Below are 19,452 nucleotides of genomic sequence, written 5' to 3' on the forward strand. Positions count from 1 at the left end.
CTGTTCAATCCTAAAACTTTGCAGTCAAGTTACAGAGTAACTTCAGCTCCCAACCCCCACCTCCATTCCTCTTAGAAATCCTGGGCTGTTTAAACAGACCAAAGTCCATCAAAGGTTACAATGGGATCCACAAAGCAAAGGTTGAGGAGTCCATTAAGTGGAAACCCAGCTAAAACCAAGGGACCTATCCATTACAGACGAGATCCTGGACTCAGCTCTTCTTGTCTACAGATGCTGGTCCCACTGGCTATGAGGTCTCCAGCGGCAGCTCTGGTGACAGAGATCCCAGGCTGGTTCCTGTTTTCTGGAATCTTTCTGCCAGTGACTGGACTGCTGCTGCTTCTCATTGCTTACTTCAGGATCAAATTGATGGAGCGTAAGTGAAATACTATTCCAAAGGTGGGGATTGTAGGGAGGGGTAAGGAAACTTGCCCAGTGACAAAGTGACACCAGTCAAAGCAATTAGCCCAGTTTCTGAGAGGACTAAGGGCACCTACTTTGATTTTCAATTACTTTACATTAAGCCCATTTTCAGAATGCCTAGAAATTTAATGGAGCAGATTTCCAAAGCTTTAGAACAGGAGGTTTCTTAACCTATTTTATGTCCTGGACATCTTTTCAGAATAATTTTAAATGCTTAAAATAAAGTACATAGAATTATAAAAGAAACCAATTATATTGAAATGAAAAGGATTTTTCCCCTGATCTATGGTGTTCATGAATTCCCTGAAATCTATCCATGCTTCTCAGAACCTGGGTTAAGAACCTCTTTTTTAGTATATATCTTCTGAAGTGGAGAATTATTGTAGAAATTCATGAACTGCTGAGAAAAAGGAAAACTAATCTCTAAATCTCCCAAGACAGAAGGAAATCTTATAATTAAAACAAAAACAAATCCTAGAAAACCCCAAGTTGTTTTTGATTTAGCCACTAGCATGTGTATCTCAATATTGAAAATGAACATTCATCCTATAATTGAGGTCGAGGCTGTGATTTGGTATGTTAGTCCAATATCAAATGATGGTGATGATAATGAAGATAAAGGGTAATAATATTAAATGCTGATTTATGAGATCCCAAATCTAGTTTGGGGAAGAATCTCAGAAATTTTCTAGTCCACCCTCTTGATTAGCCAGTGATAAAACTTCTATGAACTCTAGGTAAGCATTGTATACATTAGAGATAAGATTGACTCACCAGATTGACTGAAGAGAAGTTGTTTTTTTCCTTTGTAGCACACTGTCTCTATAACAAGAGATCTTAATTTTGTTTTATGGACTGCCTTTTTAAATGTATAAAAATAAAATATATAGGATTGATAAGAAACCAAATACATCAAAATGAAGATGTAATCTTTTTATATTCAAATTCATAGACTTCTCTTAAAACTATTCTCAGACCCCAGGTTAAGAACTTCCACTCTAAACTTTTATAAACACAAACAGAATTGACATACACATATTATAGTTACCATTTTGATTATAATTTGCTAACATTCAGAATTTAGGATTAGGAGGTAATCATTATTTTTTTAAGGTTTTTAAATTTATTTTTATTAAAGATATTATTTGAGTTTTACAATTTTCCCCCAATTTTGCTTCCCTCCCCCCACCCCCCCACAGAAAGCACTCTGTCAGTCTTTACTTTGTTTCTGTGTTGTACCTTGATCCAAATTGGGTGTGATGAGAGAGAAATCTTATCCTTAAAGAGAAGAGAAGTCTAAAAGGTAACAAGATCAGACAATAAGATATCTGGTTTTTTGTTTTACTAAATTAAAGGGAATAGTCCTTGCACTTTGTTAAACTCCACAGCTCTTTATCTGGATACAGATGGCACTCTCCTTTGCAGACAGCCCAAAATTGTTCCCGATTGTTGCACTGATGGAATGAGCAAGTCCTTCAAGGTTGAACATCACTCCCATCTTACTGTTAGGGTGTACGGTGTTTTTCTGGTTCTGCTCATCTCACTCAGCATCAGTTCATGCAAATCCCTCCAGGTTTCCCTGAAATCCCATCCCTCCTGGTTTCTAATAGAACAATAGTGTTTCCATGACATACATATACCACAGTTTGCTAAGCCATTCCCCAATTGAAGGACATTTACTGGATTTCCAATTCTTTGCCACCACAAGCAGGGCTGCTATAAATATTTTTGTACAAGTAATGTTTTTACCCTTTTTCCTCATCTCTTCAGGGTATAGACCCAGTAGTGGTATTTGCTGGGTCAAAGGGTATGCACATTTTTTGTTGCCCTTTGGGCGTAGTTCCAAGTAGCTCTCCAGAAGGGTTGGATGAGTTCACAGCTCCACCAACAGTGTAACAGTGTCCCAGATTTCCCACATCCCTTCCAACAATGATCATTATCCTTCCTGGTCATACTGGCCAATCTGAGAGGTGTGAGATGGTACCTCAGAGAAGATTTAATTTGCATTTCTCTAATAATTAATGATTTAGAGCATTTTTTCATATGGCTATGGATTACTTTGATCTCCTCATCTGTAAATTGACTTTGCATATCCTTTGACCATTTGTCAATTGGGGAATGGCTTTTTGTTTTAAAAATATGATTCAGTTCTCTGTATATTTTAGAAATGAGTCCTTTGTCAGAATCATTAATTGTAAAGATTGTTTTCCAATTTACTACCTTTCTTTTGATCTTGGTTACAATGGTTTTATCTGTGCAAAAGCTTTTTAATTTAATGTAATCGAAATCATCTAATTGGTTTTTGGTGATGTTCTCCAACTCTTCCTTAGTCATAAATTGTTCCCCTTTCCATAGATCTGACAGGTAGACTAGTCCTTGATCTTCTAATTTACTTATAGTATTGTTTTTTATGTCTATGTCCTGTAACCATTTGGATCTTATCTTGGTAAAGGGTGTGAGGTGTTGGTCTAATCTAAGTTTCTTCCATACTAACTTCCAATTATCCCAGCAATTTTTATCAAAGAGGGAGTTTTTATCCCAATGGCCAGACTCTTTGGGTTTATCAAACAGCAGATTACTATAAACATTAGGAGGTAATCATTCTAAAAAACTTTCTAAAATGTTGGTAATCTAACATTAAAGTGTTAAAAAATAATTAACTCTTCCTTACTCTAAAAATGTCTCCAAGTGAATAATTATATTTCTTTTTTTGTTTTTTGGTGCTATGACCTGCCCAAGATCACACAGATAAGCAATTATTAAGTGTCTGAGACCACATTTGAGTTCAAATCCTCCTGAATCCAAGGCTGGTGCTCTATTCACTGTGTCACCAAGTTGCCTCCCCATAATTATATTTCTTTAATTGGCATAGGAATACAAGAATTGTCTTAATTTCTTAATTCTGTAGCATAAAATATAAAGTTGAAATTCAAGACATCTCAGGAGATGAATAACACAAATAATTTAATCATAATTGAATATTACATTAAATATGCTCAAATATTTCTTTTCTCTTTCATTTTCTATGTTCCATCTTTTACAAATAATTGCCTTTTTGAATGACCTATGCAACTAAATTCTGTGATATTTGTGTGCTATATTCTTCTATTAGGCCACTTTGGGCATCACTGTTCCTGAGACCATCCTGCTAGGTGTTTGACCAATCAATCACTCATTACCACTGATCCCATTGAAAAAGGGAATAGAAAATAGAAAACACCAGTGAATTCCCCCTCAGAACCCACCAAAGCAATTTAATAGCTACACTGGGCAAACTGACTTATTTCTAAGTCTCTCTTTCAAAGATACTAAAATAGGAGCTATCAGTCATGTATATCCTAGTCTTCCTTGCATCTAGATAGCCCCAAGGAATGGAAAAAAAGGATGAACATGTCACAGTCAATGACAATACTTTTATCTGTCCCTTTTTTTCTCTCCAGCTGTCTCTATGGCTACATTAAAAAAATAACAAAAACCCTCAGCCTCTCTAAAAACCTACCAAGCATTAAATAAGGCACACAACATGTCAAAATAGCCTTATGGACTTCAAAGTCACTGATCTCTATGTGATGGTTAATATAGGTCAGCTAATTCAGTATGACATCAAGATGGGGCTGAGGCACACAGACCAGCTCTACATATGACATTGAATTTTGGTTTTTACATCTCCCCCTGAATCTGGGCAACATAATGGGAGAAAATTTCTATAATATGAAATACCACTTTCCCATGAGGTTGTTGTATTTTCACCAAGGCAACTACCTTTTTTTTTTTTTTTTTTTTTTTTTTTAGGTTTTTGCAAGCCATTGGGGTTAAGTGGCTTGCCCAAGGCCACACAACCAGGTAATTATTAAGTGTCTGAGGTCATATTTGAACTCAGGTCCTCCTGACTCCAGGGCCGGTGCTTTATCCATTGCGCCACCTAGCGGCCCCAACAACTATCTCTTATAAACACCCAAGGCATAGTCCCTTCAGGATGCCTGGGACAATACAAAATATGAGAGGAAAGCAAAGAAAAGAAGGAAGGAAGGAAGGAAGGAAGGAAGGAAGGAAGGAAGGAAGGAAGGAAGGAAGGAAGGAAGGAAGGGAGGAAGGAAGGGAGGAAGGAAGGAAGGAAGGAAGGAAGGAAGGAAGGAAGGAAGGAAGGAAGGAAGGAAGGAAGGAAGGAAGGAAGGATGCTATTTTGAGCTAGGCCTTGTACTGAACACTTTGCAAATATCTCTTTGGATCCTCACAATAACCCTGGTTGTTAAGGGCTATTTCTATCTTCATTTTACACTTGGCAAAAGTAAGGTAAAATAACCTGCTCAAGGTAATACAGTTACTAAGTATATGAGGCTAGATTTGAACTCAGGGTGTCCTAACTCCAAGCCCAGAGCTCTATCCTGAATATAAAGAGTACCATCTAGATGTCCCTAAATAAGGGTCATGACAGGGTTAAAAGAACTGAAATTGCTGCAACCCAGGGAAAACATTGTCAGATCCTTTTCTTCTCATTTTCTAAATTTCCTTGTACTTAACTGTGCTGTGTGCTGTATGTAGTTTGTGTGACACTGAACAAGTCACTTAACCCTGTTTGCCTCAGGTTCCTCTTCTGTAAAAAGAACTGGAGAAGGAAAGGGCAAACCACTCTAGTATCTTTGTCAAAAAAAAACCTCCAAATAGAGTCATTAATAGTTGGACATAATTGAAATAACGGAAGAACAACAATGTATTTTTTTATATACTTACAAATGGGCATATTGTTTTTTCCTGATGAACTACTCCTTGAGAGCAGGGAATGATTCTTTTTTTACTATTTTTGTTGTATGCCCAGCACCTAGAACAAACAGTACCTGGTAAGTAATATTTATTAAATGCTTGCCAATCAACTGATTTGTAGAATAATCAACCTAATTGATTCATTTGCTTATCCTGAATTTCTACCTCTTTCCATCTACCAGCTCTAGAGCCAGACACTGTTCCTCTCATCTGGTTGGTACAATGCTACCTAAGGAGTGTCATCTCAATTAAAGAAGAGGTGTCAAGACTCAAGGGGGCATGGGGATCTCAGGAGACAACTGCAGTTCACACTGTTCTTGCCCTTGTACAAGTCTGATATTTTTTTTACTTGCTTGCTTGGGCAAGACTGTTGAAAGACCCCTCCAATCCAAGAGATATACGAGTTTAGGATCAGAGTCTTATGGCCTTAGGAAAGAGACTTAAGCTTCTTGGGCTGCTGGGATCCTGATTCACTTTGAAAAGGTGACTTCATAGGCTGCCAGGCAGCCACCTAGTAATCATTAAGCTTATTATTGAGCCTTAGCAGATTTTGCTAAGTATACAATTTTTTGCTGAGTATACAATTGTATGAAACGAAGATAGTCCCTGCCCTCAAGGAGTTTATATTCTGATAGGGAAGACAGCACATAAAAGGAAACTTAAAAAAAATGGGGCAAGGAATAATAATCAAGGGGCATAGTAGAGAAAGTCTAGAATTCAGCCTGGAAAGGAATGAGCTATGGCTAACTTAACTGCTTCCTTGAATAGAAGTTCTTGGTGGGACCTTCTAATTAGAGGGAGAAGCTGGGAAGTGTGGATTCCAGCACTGGATTGAGGTTTCATGATAAAGGGTTGGCACAAGATGGTGGCAGGGAAGCCAGAGGAGCATCAAGTCAACAGAGCAGTGTATGTCAGGTTTGGGGTTAGCATTATCTTGACTAGCACCACAGCAATGTTTTCAGATGAATGATGGCCAAACACACCATGTACTCAAAGTCCTGTCTCCTCTTTCCTCTTTACTGTGTGGACCCAAGAAGTTTGTTGCCTTGATGTGATTCACATTGGGTGATTCATCCTACAAAAAAACAAAAAACCTGTCCCTAGATGATTTTTTGTTCAGAACTCTTTTCCTTTTATACTATGTCCCACCCAAACCAGACTCTTTGTGCCTAACTTGTCTCATGCCTTTCCTTCCCTACACTTTTCAGTTATTAAAATATGCCAGTTCAAAGGCCATTTCTCTCATAACATCTTTCCTGCCCCCCACATTAGACTGGAACAACACTCTATATGCATTCCGTGACGCCTTCACTGAGGCAGTGTGGTGTGATGGATAGAGCAGAGGTGTTCTGATAAATATTTAACAGCTGGCTCTCCAAAATAAGATGGTTGGAGGAGAGAGCACATGTGGCACACACTTTTAAAATTTAATTGGTATTATCAATATTTTCTCCATATTTCCCTTAAACCTAGAAACCAACCAAACAATTAATCAAGTCTTAATTTGTAGGCTTTTGTTGATTTCTGGTGTGCAAATGCTCACACTAAAAATTTAATATTAAGGCTCTGCCATTTGAGCTGGTTCCTGAATGCCCCTATATAGGGTCAACCTTGGATAAAAATAGTTAATAATTATCATATTTATATAATACTTACTATGTGACTGGCACTGTACAGAGAACTTTACAAAATAGTATATCTTTTGACTCAAAACAATCCTAAAAGGTAGGTATTGTTTTCATCCCCATTTAACAGATGAGGAAACTGAGGCATACTAAGGTGTGAGTGACTTGCCTAGAGTCACACAGCTAAATATCTGAAGCCAAATTTGAACCTAGGTTTTCCTGACTCCAGGTCTGATGCTCTCTATCCATTGGGTCAATTAGCCTCATGCTTTAGGGTCAAGAAGATCTGATTTTAATTCCTTCTTCTTACATAGACTAGCTGTATATGCTATTAGGCAGCTTTCTAAGGCAGGGGTTCTTAATCTTTTTTGTGTGTCCTGGACTTGCTTGACAGTCTGGTGAAACCTATGAACCCCTTTCCAAAATGTCAAATGAGTTCATATATAAAATAAATGAAATTACAATGGAAACATTGTACTGAAATTAAGTAAATATTTTTTTAAAACTAAAATGTCCATAGGACCCATGTTAATAACATTATGTCACAGATAAGATGAATCAGTAGCAGTAATTTTCCCCATCCTAGAGTTTCCTTATTTTAATGAAACCACAGGTCCAGTCCCTAACTCATGAATTATTTTCAACTTTGGATTTTATATATATACATATATATATACATATATATATGTATATTATATTTGCCTATGTGTTATAATTCACTAAGAGTCATGGCACTGTCTCCTTGCATTTCCTCTAGAATCTGGCACAAAGCCTTTGTCCATTGTAAATATTCAATGAATGGCTAATAAGTTTTTTAAAACTCAGAATGTGTAGCAAAGTGCTCAGGAAGTAACATTTTCCTCCTTAAATCCTCCTGGTCCCTTCTCTACTATCTTCATTTTTGCTTCTCAAGAGTCACTGGATCCTTTGGGCTTCTCCATCTCTGCTTAACTCAGACTCAGGAGCCTCAGCTTTCAAAGTCTTTGTCATTCTCAGAAAACTAGAGCTTAACAATTGGATTTAGTCAGAAGGTCAGTAAATAAGGGACCCCAGTTCTTTGAATAAAACAGCTATTTTATTTTTGTACTTTACAGCTAATTATATCTTCTCAAGCCAAGTGCCCTTCTGCCCAGCATCACAAGGGCCAAGATTTAATTTTGCCAGAGAAAAGCAACCATAGGGTTATAGCACAAGAAAAGGAGCATCTGATAAAAACTGATGGAGGCAAAGAACCTTCTCCAATGCAGGGCTTAGATCAGTTAGGTGCTAGGTCAAAGAGACTTCCCAGAGTGGTCTCATTTCCTCCCTCTTGAATCCATTCACAAAGCTAAGCTCTCAGTGAGTAGGGTCCTTCAAAAAGCTGAGATGCACCCTTGAGGCAAAGTGATCCTCTATCCTTTTATTGTTTGGTATCTTCTCATCTCTATTCCTTTCCCCTTCACCCCCCCCCCCCGACTTGATCTGATGAAATGAAGATTTTTAGGATCCTAAATTTAGAGTAGGAAGGATATTCCAAGTGGTTGAGCCTAAGGTTACCAGAATGTGCACACTTGGGTACCTGTAATTTTTTAATAGTGAGCATCTAGAAGGCACAGTGAATAGGGCAATGGGCCTGGAGTCAAGAAGACTTTCAAATCTGGTCTCATATACTTATTAGTTAAGCTTACTAGTTAAGGCAAATCATTCAACCGTTTGTCTCTATTTCCTCATCTGTAAAATGAGCTGGAAAAGGAAATGGCAAACCATTTCATTGTCTTTGCCAAGAAAACCCCAAATAGGGTCACAAATAGAGGTGAGTTAAATGACTGAACAACAAATATACTAAGTATTGGGGATACAGAGAAATAGCATCATTCGCTTCCTTCCTGGAGTTTGCATTCTACCATAATATGTTGAAAGACTCCCTGTTGGGGAGGCAGCAAAGGGGCTTTTTGATTTAGGCAGTCTTTAGGTCCCTTCCAATTCTGAGATTTTGTGGTTCTAAGATGTTGTGCCTATTCTTCTAAAACAAAATAAATTCTGAACAAATTCTTATAAATATATAGCTGGCACAATGTTGTATTAAGTGATAGATTAAGCTGATGCCTGAGGCCTTTGTGCAAGGAACTTAGTCTGACCCTCAGTCCCCTCACATATAAAATGAAGGGGTTGGACTAGATGACCTCTGGGGACCCATTCAGCTCCAGACCCATGAGCCTAAGAATGTAATGAAATTGCCCAATGGCAAGGTCTTTGAAAATTCTCCACTGGTTTGTGGTATTTTAGCAAATGAGAGAAGGGGTGTGAGTTGGTATGACTGTAAACTATTCTCATTATGTATTACAGGTAGTTTGTACATAAGCTGGACATCTCCCCTCAAGTGAAAGCTCTGGAAGAATAAAAAGCTTTACCTGCCATTTGCTTTATGGTCCTTTTCCCTAAAGGCAAGCAGTAACAGCTTCTTCAGTCTCAGGGCAAATGAGATCATTCAGACTAAAATAAAATATCACCAGTTTGTATCTCTATATAGCACCTTCCATTTCAGGATCTCAAACAGATGGTCAAACGTTATCTCGTTAATCTTCAAAACAGGGTTGTGACAAGTGAAATCATCCCGTTTTTGTCACTGTAAAGAGGGTGCCATAGGCATATTAACTGGCATGTCAACAAAGTTGATGGCCTAGGGTGAGGGTACAGAATGAAGAAGCTCTGAATTCTAGTCAGGGAACAGCCTCTCTTTTTCTCAGCTATGAGTCTATGTCCATCAGACCAGAGAGAGGTGAAGCATTTGAAGATCTGATGGAAAGCATGTGAAAACAGTATAATTATTCACCATTAATCCCATCACTTCAAATCTTAGGAGGTAATGGAGCATGTAAATTTAATTAGGATGCAGAGAACATCTAAATTGGGGAAGTGGGAGTAAGAAAGCATATTCTTTGTCTTCCTGGGCTTGTCACTACACTGACAGGTATCTATCTTGGAGAGTGAAGTAGCTCCTGGGTTTCCAATGTAGAGTACCTGAAAAGTCTCCTGGAACCATGACTTCCCACCAGCATATTTGGTCAGTCATTCCCTCTAATGTTCCCAAGAATCCTATATCTCTACCCTGCAGCCACTTCATCCTAGGACATCTAAGATCTTGATTTAAAAAAAAATCAAAGCACTCTCTTTAAAGGTTACTAAAGATTCAAAAAAGTCCACAGTTAATAATCATCATCAAAATGTGAGTAAGGCACTGTATTCAGTATTGAATAAGGTTATTATCTTCAGCAATTTACTCTCTAAAAGAGACAACTTTCCTGTAGACACATGAATAGGTGATTTTTCACTCAGCTATATGAATAAATATTAGATTTCATCAGAGCACGAACAAATGCAAAATTAAAATTAATTGCAGCATAGTACACTGGAAGGTATGAGATGATTGTTCAGTCGTGTCTGACTCTTCATGACCTCATTTAGGGTTTTCTTGGCAAAGATACTGGAGTGTTTTGCTATTTTCGTCTCCAGTTCATTTTACAAATGAGGAAACTGAGGGTTAGTAACTGGGGTTAGGGGAACAATAATCTAAAAGCCCTCTGGGTTGGAAGACTGATTTAGATAAACACAATTTGGTTTCAGAGTATCTGAGACTCATGAATTCCTGACACTGCAACTTAAAGGGAACCATGGTTTTAGAAAGGATTTAAAGGGGGAAGGATAGCAATGTGTAAACCTATTTCCTAAATAGCATGTAGTTTCATCACAGGTATTCATCTAATGATAAGAGGTTCAAGATAAAAACCAAACTCAGAGTAATAGAGACTTAGATATCCAAATGGAGACACATCATTTATTCTATGAAATCCAAATGATCACATTAAGAATTTGGTTTCAAGACCCTTTATCAATCTTTTCTACTTAATTCATTTCTTCACATTCCCCCTTATGATCTCTATTCTAGGTTCTCATTGTGACCACCATCCTTTTGTGTTTTCCTAGGATATCAGCCTTGCTCTGATTTCACTTTACTTTCCTCTTAATCTTGAACCTATACTTAGCTACTTCAATCATATAGTTTTTTCTACACATGAATTCCTTGACCCTTTGTCCTTTATATCATGCCAAATCTTCCCACATCGTCTTTCCAATCTCTCCTCCTTGGCATAGGACCTTATTTGGAGGTCATTTTCTTTTGCTTCCTAGTTTAGAGATGAAAAACTGTACTCTCCTTTTATTTCTTCCAGTTTCTGTTCAAGAGGTATCTTTGGTCTTATCACCTGTTTCATTTCTAATCATACCCACTCACTAAATTTCAATCTTTCCTTATTAGATGCTTTTCTGCTCTCTAAAAACATAGGGTCCCTCCCAACTTTGAGATTTTTTTGGTTCTAAGGTATTGTGCTCATTCTCCCAAAGCAAAATAAATCCCTAAGAGCCTTGACCAAATTCTTATAAATAATATCCCTATAGATGGCACAATGTATTAATTGATAGATTAAGTTGATGCTTAGAGACAGTGAGGTATCATGGTGAATGAAAGACCTAGATCTCTAGTCAGAAACACCTGAGTCCAAATCTAGTCTCAGATACTATCTGATGCTTGACAAGTCCCTTAACTTCTGTCTGCTTCAGTTTGCTCCTCTATAAAACAGAGTTAATAATACCATCTTTATAATGTTCTTGAGATTCCTAAACCTTTAGCAGACTGTCAACCCTGGCTTAGGAACCTTTATTCTTTTTTTTTTTTAGTTAAAGGTTAATAAAGTTGGGGGCAGGGAAGCAAAATTGGGGGGAATTGTAAAATTCAAAAAACAAGAAAAAAGAATTCAGGAAAAAAAGAGAAAAGAAAGGAAAAAAAAAGAATCAAGAGTAGAGTTACGGTGGCAGAGCAGAGAAAGCACTTGGCTAAGTCCTTCCAATATTACTCTCCAGTAAAAATGTAAATAACTCTTCAAATTCAATTCTGGAGTGACTGAGCCAACAAAAGGTCAAAGTGGGACAGTCTTCCAACCCAAGACAACTTAAGAAAAAGATATCTGTGACTTGTGGGTGGAGGATTTCCTGGATGATGAATTGTGCAGATAGGATAGCAGTTTCAAGAGCTCCCAAACTACTGATGCTTACCATCAATGACAACTGGTCAGAAATAAACTACAGGGGACCCTTCTATTATCGCTGAACACAAGATCAGATGTTATTTGGTACCTCCATTGCTTATTCTCACTTCAAGGGCAGGAAGGAGCCCTTTCAGTCAAAGAGGAGTGGAAGTCCTGGAGGAGAATATCACTTATGGCCTCAGGGATCAGGGACTCTGAAGAGCAGTATCAGTTTCAATGCCAAGTGATCAGGGGCCCTTCCTAGGAAATACTAGAACTTTCTCAGATCACACAACCTTGGAATCCCTAAAAATTTTCAACCCACAGAACTAGTTCTGAAAATAGTATTGAGAAAATGTCTGAAGTTTGAGACAGTGCCCTTCCATCTGTCACAGAGGGAACAGAGCCCAACATTAACATAAAGTTCAAAATCAAGGAGTGGGATGGAAAAATGAGTTAACAACAACAACAACAACAAGAACCTGCCCATGAAAAACTACTGTGCTGACAGGGAGAACAAGGCACAAACTCAAAGGAAGGCAATGAATCAAAGCCTCACAGGGGAAAAAATGAATTGACACAAGCCAAGAAGAATGTCTGGAAATGATTTTCAAAATCAAATGGGAGTGGAAAAGGAAAAATAACATAAAGAAATGAAAGCAAAGGAAGAATATTATGAAAAAAAATTAACAGCTTAGTAAAAGAGGAATTAAAAACACTGAAGAAAATAACTCCTTAAAAAAGCCAAATTGGCCAAATGGAAATAGAAATACAAAATCTCAACTGAAAAATAATTCCTTAAAAATTAAAATTGCTGTTACATCTCTCTTTCTTTCCTCTGTCTCTGTCTCTGTGTGTCTCTTTTTTTCTCTGTCTCTCTCTGTCTCTCTCTGTCTCTGTCTCTGTCTCTCTCTCTGTCTCTCTCTCTGTCTCTGTCTCTGTCTCTGTCTCTGTCTCTCCCCCCCTTCCCCTGACTTCTTGGATTCTCTCTGTCTTCTGTCTTTGTCTGTCTGTCTGTCTGTCTCTCCTCTACACCCATCTCTAAATTCTGCTGCTCTCTATTATCTCACGAATATGTCAGGTTTTCACAACAATGTTCTCCAAAGATGGAGGCTAAATTTCCTCCTCTTGTTTCCCCAACAGCATCTAGTAGTTGGCTATAAAATAATCATCAACTGCCCATTTCTACCTAAATGTCCTAAGGACATCTTAAATTCAAGAAGTCCAAAACAAAATCCATTACCTTTTACCCCATATGCTTTCTGTCCCATCTTTCTATCAAGGACATCACTAGCTTTCCAGACACCTACGTTTGCAACCTAGGAATCATTCTTCACTCTTCTCTCACTATCAATCAGTTATCAGAGTTTATCAATTTTACCTCCACCACATCTTTAACATTCTCTCTATTCACAAGGCCAACATAATAGTTTAGGCATTTATCACTTCTAGAACAGACTACTAAAATGATTTCTTTATTGATCCCTCCAGTTTGTTTCTCCCTTTTCAAACATTAACTAGATATTGCTAAATTAATGTTCCTTTTTTTCTAATTTCTTTGTTTGCAAAATAATTTTATTTAAAATTCAAAACAAAATATATATCTATAAACTCAATATAACCAAATCATTTATATTCTTTGTAGTGGGAAATTTTAACACTTGTAATGATCATAATTAAATATTTCTAAAACTACTTAAAAATTCTTTTGAGTTTGCATGACTCATGGATTTTTGAATAAAAATTTCTGTTTCCATTCTCTATTATAATAATTTCTAAAAGAAAATGAAAATAGAAATTTCTATGGTAGTATATACTATAATATCCATTCTACACATAGTATATATATATACATATATATATGTGTGTATGCATGTTCTAGGCTACATATAATATGCATTACATGGTATGTACCACATTACATAGATGTATATTATATCATACAAACACACAGTGAATAATATACACATTCTGCATATTTTAAACATATATATATATATATATATATATATATATATATATATATATATATATATCTGATTTCCAGGTGAACCTCATCTCTGCCTTAGAGGAAGAGAAGTAAAACCATTTCTTCACTTCCCCAGACCTGATCTGAACTATCCAAGGCTTTGAATCCACCTTACTTACTCTAAGGCCAAATCCTATGGAGAAAATTGTGGAAATGAGTTGAATGAGTCCACTGCAAAGTATGTTACATAAATTCAACTGAGCTTGTTATCCTCTCCCCAAAATTCTCCCCTTTTCCTAACTTCCCTTTTATTATTGAGGTCATCCAAATCAAGGTCTATTTATTTAAACTTTATATGTATGTATGTTAACATATACACAAATATACACATGCATGCACATATATGGTATATTATAGACCACTATCTAGCAATATATTGTACCATTTTGAATAATTAGGTACTAACATATTAAACACTATATTGATACTAAATATAAAATAATCTTTCATGCAGCACACATACTTTTTTTACTTTTGTTTTTTCCAATTACATGTAAAGATAGTTTTTCAGCGTTCATTTTTTGAGTAAGATTTTTGAATTCCACATTTTTCTACTCATGTCCCTTCCCTCTCGTTTCCTTTTGATATCAAGTAATCTAATAAAAATTTTACATGTACCATCATGTCAAATATTTCCATATTAGTCATGTTGTTAAACATACTCGCTTGTACTTCTTTCTGGTTATACCTCATGAATATAAGTCAGGTTTCTATGACAAAGTTTTCTGAAGACAGAGTCTAAATTTTCTTCTCTTGTTTCCCCAACAACTCTAACAGGTTGGTTGCAAATGTCTAGTAGATAAATATTTACTGATATCTTTAGACTTTATCTTACTCGCTCTCTTATCCCTTTCCTATCCTTACGCCTTTGCCTAAGAGCCTTAGAACTTATTCTTCTGGCCTGTGCTACATCATCTCATAATTCTATCTGTTACCTTTGGAATCCATCAATTACTTAATAAGTATTTATTAAGTGCTTATATATATATACATATATGTATATATATATATATATATATATCAGGTACTATATTACACTCTTAATATAAACTCCTCAAAACACAGAATGCCAAAGATGAAAGAACCTTTAAAGATATTATTGAATTTCCTTGTTATAATTGTAGAAGATCATGAAGTCCCAAGATTAAATGATTGATTAGGCTGTTTTTCTGATCCTTGCAGTCAAAGCTCTTTTTTCTTCTCCAGCCATGTCATTCAATCAGTCACTAATCAATAACAGGATTATAAATCCATAGATTTAGATAAAGCAAGACAGGACCTAAGGGAAGGGCTGTCTTCTTATTTAATCTTTCATGGAGCTTAGTCCCATGTAGGATAGAAGGAAAATTATGAGGTTGAAATGAATTAAAAAACCTCTGTATCCCAGTAGATTAAAAGGAAGGTGGGGATGAAGGAGTGATTCTGTGATTTGCTTGAAGATGAATCCATTTTAATCTGCTAATGAGAAGATGAGATTCCACTTTGAGGTTCCTTTTTCTGACATTGTGATTTACAAAGAGCCTTTATGTTTGGAAATTAACATTTTTATGCTGTATTCCTCTTTTCTCCTTTTTTTTAGTCCCTAAGGTCTAGGACTGGTTATTTCATGAGTAGACCAAAATGGGTTAAGGTCTCTTATAGTTATAAAATCAATGAACCACAGAATGTTAAAGAGGGAAGAAAGAGATGCTAAAATTTATCCTTGAAGTCACCCTTGACTGTTACCTCTCAGTTGTCTCTCATTCCTCATCCTGATCAAACTCCGTTCTGTCAGTTGCCAAGTCTGGTACCTCACCTGTACAATATTATGATACCTATCATCCCCTTTCTCTCCACTTATGTAAATTCTATCCCAGCTCTGGGCCTCCATCATATATACACATATTACATTCACATATAAATATGCAGATACATATATAAATGTGTGTGTATTTATATATATATATATATAAATACACACACATACTATAATTATCCAGCAAAATAAATTCCCATGTTGAACATGCTTGAAAATAAATGTCATTTTCCATTTTAAGTTTTTCATCTCTCTGGAAACAGATAAGTACCATGTATCATCTTCAGCTTCTGAACATGTGGATTTATCATTATATTAATTGGAGTTCTAAAATCATTCAAATTTGTTTTCCTTTCTAATGTTGTCATTGTAGAAATTGTTCTCCTGGTTCAACTCACTTGGTTCTCTAGCAGTTCATGTAGAGCTTCCCTTTTTCCCTCTGAAACTGTTCATTTCACTTTAGTTATGGCACAATAATTTTCTATTATATTTATATATTATTGATGTTTCTATAGTATATTTGGTGGCAGCTAGGTAGATAGAGTTCTGGGACTGGAGTTAAGAAGATCTGAATTCAAATCTATCTTCAAACATTTATCAACTGTGTGACCTTGGGCAAGTCATTTAACCTCTCTGTCTTGATCCCCTGGAGAAAGAAGTGGAAAATTACTTCAGTATTTTTGCCAAGAAAATTGATGATATGGTCCACAGAGTCAGAAAAAGTCAGACACAACTAAATAATCAAATATGTTGTGTACAAATATACACATATATTTTTAGGAATTAATATTCCAAAAGTCTGATTATATTATTTTTCTTCTTTTTCTATTTTTATGTAAATAGATTTTTTTCCCTTTACATGTAAAGTTAGTTTTCAAAATTCATTTTGTGTTTGTTTGTTTTTGCAAGGTAATGGGGTTAAGTGACTTGCCCAATGTCACACAGCCAAGTAAGTATTAAGTGTTTGAGGCTGGATTTGAACTCAGGTTCTCTTGAGTCCAAAGCTGGTGTTCTATCCACTGTACCATCTAGCTGCTCCCAACATTTATTTTCTAATAACATTTTGAATTCAAGACATCAAGCATTCAGATACAGGTTAAACATATACAATCTTGTTATATATTTCCACATTAGTCATATTGTATAAGAAGAAAAAGAACAAAAGGGAAAAAATATTACTTCTATTCTTAAGAAGCTCCAGTAATTCCCATTTGCCTGTAGAATAAAATACAAAGTCTTTTGCTTTGCACATCCTTCCCAATACAGGTCCAATCTCCCTTTCCTAGTTTAGTGAAAAATTTCCTTCTTATATTTTACATTCTCGCCAAATTAACCTGTTTGCAGTTCCCTATCTGCAATAATATTTCCCATTCCCTTGCCTTGGAAAAGGTTTCAGATTTTGCTGGGTACATCAATGCTTTATAAATGAATAATTAACCAGATACCTTGACCCTGTTCTTTCATTTCATCCTTTGCTTTCTCTTTTGTATAGTCTTATTCTTTGGACAGTCTCCCTAATACTTACCATTTGTTTCCTACTCCTTAGATGATTCTTCATACACTAAACCTTTCCTTATTAAACTAGCCCAGGAAAAAAAAAATAGCCATCTTCAAAAAACATTGTTCCTCCAAAAAAATTGTTCCTCCAAACTTCACCCGATTTGGACCTCTTTTTTTTAATTTAAATTTATTTTTATTAAAGATATTATTTGAGTTTTACATTTTCCCCCAATCTTGCTTCCCTCCCCCCCCTCCCCCCCACCGAGAGCACTCTGTCAGTCTTTACTTTGTTTCCATGTTGTACCTTGATCCAAATTGGGTGTGATGAGAGAGAAATCATATCCTTAAAGAGAAGAGAAGTCTAAGAGGTAACAAGATCAGACAATAAGCTATCTGTTTTTTTTCTAAATTAAAGAGAATAGTCCTTGCACTTTGTTCAAACTCCACAGCTCCTTATCTGGATACAGATGGTACTCTCCTTTGCAGACAGCCCAAGATTGTTCCCGATTGTTGCCCTGATGGAATGAGCAAGTTTGGACCTCTTTTTTAAAAAATGTGTTTATTGGGGCAGCTAAATGGGTACACTGGATAGAGCACTGGTACTGGAGTCAGGAGGTCCTGAGTTCAAATCCAGTCTCAGATACATAATAATTACCTAGTTTTGTGGCCTTGGGCAAGTCACTTAACCCCATTGCCTTGCAAAAACTAAAAAAAAATATATGTTTATGTTTCTTTCAGCAACTTCTTGTTCTTATAGGCTGTTGCAGGGCAGGACAACTCTGTTCCAATCCTACTTTAGGATTACCTGAAGTTCTTTAATATTCTCTGATAAAGGTGAAATGCATTTGAGAAAGTAGATAGTGAGGAAGGATGTGATGGATGGCTTGAGAAGACAAAAGGGCTTGGAGGAGATAGTTTTAATATAGTCTGGGATGACCAAACAGGACCAAAGGACAGACCCAGTATAGAATTATTAAGGGACTGTTTTGGGGATTAAAAGATAAGGGAAATCTGACGTTGAACAAATGCATTGTGATTAGATAGTATTAATTATCATTTGGTGAAGCAAAAATTCTAACAAATACAATTAGCAGGGAGGAATTCTTTTGTCTTTGCAATCTCATTCAGTCCATCCTTTAGAAATGTGACATTTCTTTTGGGACTGGATGGGGAGAGGAGAAGGGCAGGGAAAGAGAGGCATAGCATAGCAATTTGTCCAGTTCAGCATGATAAGCATGCAGAATAAGTCTTAGCAAGCTCTGCAGACCCAGGCACTGGCATCATTCTGACCTGGACCACCAGGGCCAGTGCGAACAGACTCTATCTGCTTAGTCATTAAGTCTGTGAATCAGCCGGCCTTTTCTGTTCTCTCCAAGGTAACAATGGCTATTCCCTCTCTACAGTTAATGCAGAAATGGTCCAGACTTCTGATTCTCGAGACAATACCCAAGATGACTATCTCCAGTACCAGAGACTGAAACAACAAGATGTTCACAGATCAGCCACAAAAACGAAATGACTGTAAAGGGATATGTGCTGGACCTGCAGATTACCAGCAACAAATAGCTCATATCTAAGTAAATAAAACAAAATAGTAAGAGGTTTGTCCTAGATGTCACCTGGCGCATACAAAGCAACTGTCATCCACAGGGACTCAACACTTTATTCTATCTGCTGTGAGATGCAGCTAAACAACAGCTTTTCTAATTCACCATCAACAGTGGCTTACTAAAATACAGTGTGAATTTTTAACAAGAATTCTCCCTCTTTCTTCAATACTTGGCTTCAGGGAAGAAAACATCTAATAAGTCTATTTGAGTTTGGTGGTTTTAAAACTCCCAGGGACAAGTGTAATTATACACAATATTTACAGAATACCGTTCTGGTTGGAGAGTCTCAATGGTGTGATTTTTTTTAAAGTTACATATTTATGTAACATACATATACATCCTTTAATTAATATCTACATGATCTAAAAGAAGCACAAAATATTACTTTGAGTATATATGTGAAGAAAATGTGGCAATGAGATCAAACGCCTTGCAAAAGATGAGAAAGCCAGAAATAGCTCCATAAACAACTTCATCCAAAACTGGACCTGATGCCTCTTCCCCTGTGTTAAACTTCTACCAATCAATATCCTTCTACTTCAATAGCATTATTACAGTCTTACTGGTATTCTTTCCTTTGTGTGTTTTCATAAATTAGAATGCTATTGTTAAAGAAATAAAGCAATTCCTCAAATAAGTGAAATTTCTC

At 36.4% G+C, this 19,452-nt stretch overlaps 1 protein-coding gene across 3 annotated transcripts; it reads left to right on the forward strand.

Moving 5' to 3' along the window:
- Positions 1 to 116: 116 nt before the first annotated feature.
- On the forward strand, positions 117 to 19,440 carry SMLR1 (small leucine rich protein 1). 3 transcript variants are annotated; one of them, XM_074187589.1, is made up of 3 exons: positions 117 to 376; positions 4,216 to 4,266; positions 18,597 to 19,440. In XM_074187589.1, the coding sequence occupies exons 1-3, from the start codon at positions 121 to 123 to the stop codon at positions 18,710 to 18,712; spliced, it is 423 nt and encodes a 140-aa protein (XP_074043690.1). In that variant the 5' UTR covers positions 117 to 120; the 3' UTR covers positions 18,713 to 19,440. The 3 variants fall into 3 exon arrangements, with proteins under 3 accessions (XP_074043690.1, XP_074043691.1, XP_074043692.1); XM_074187590.1 differs by lacking the exon at positions 4,216 to 4,266 and having other exon boundaries at positions 18,570 to 19,440; XM_074187591.1 differs by lacking the exon at positions 4,216 to 4,266.
- Positions 19,441 to 19,452: the final 12 nt, after the last annotated feature.

Source organism: Macrotis lagotis, chromosome 5 (assembly GCF_037893015.1).
Source record: "Macrotis lagotis isolate mMagLag1 chromosome 5, bilby.v1.9.chrom.fasta, whole genome shotgun sequence".
Lineage (NCBI taxonomy): Eukaryota > Metazoa > Chordata > Mammalia > Peramelemorphia > Peramelidae > Macrotis > Macrotis lagotis.

Excerpts from the sequence above, each read along its gene's own strand:
- SMLR1 (XM_074187589.1), top strand. The coding sequence starts at position 121 with ATGGGATCCACAAAGCAAAGGTTGAGGAGTCCATTAAGTGGAAACCCA. Across the intron at positions 377-4,215 it reads CAGGATCAAATTGATGGAGC|GTTTTTGCAAGCCATTGGGG; the intron begins GTAAGTGAAATA and ends TTTTTTTTTTAG. Across the intron at positions 4,267-18,596 it reads GCCCAAGGCCACACAACCAG|TTAATGCAGAAATGGTCCAG; the intron begins GTAATTATTAAG and ends CCCTCTCTACAG.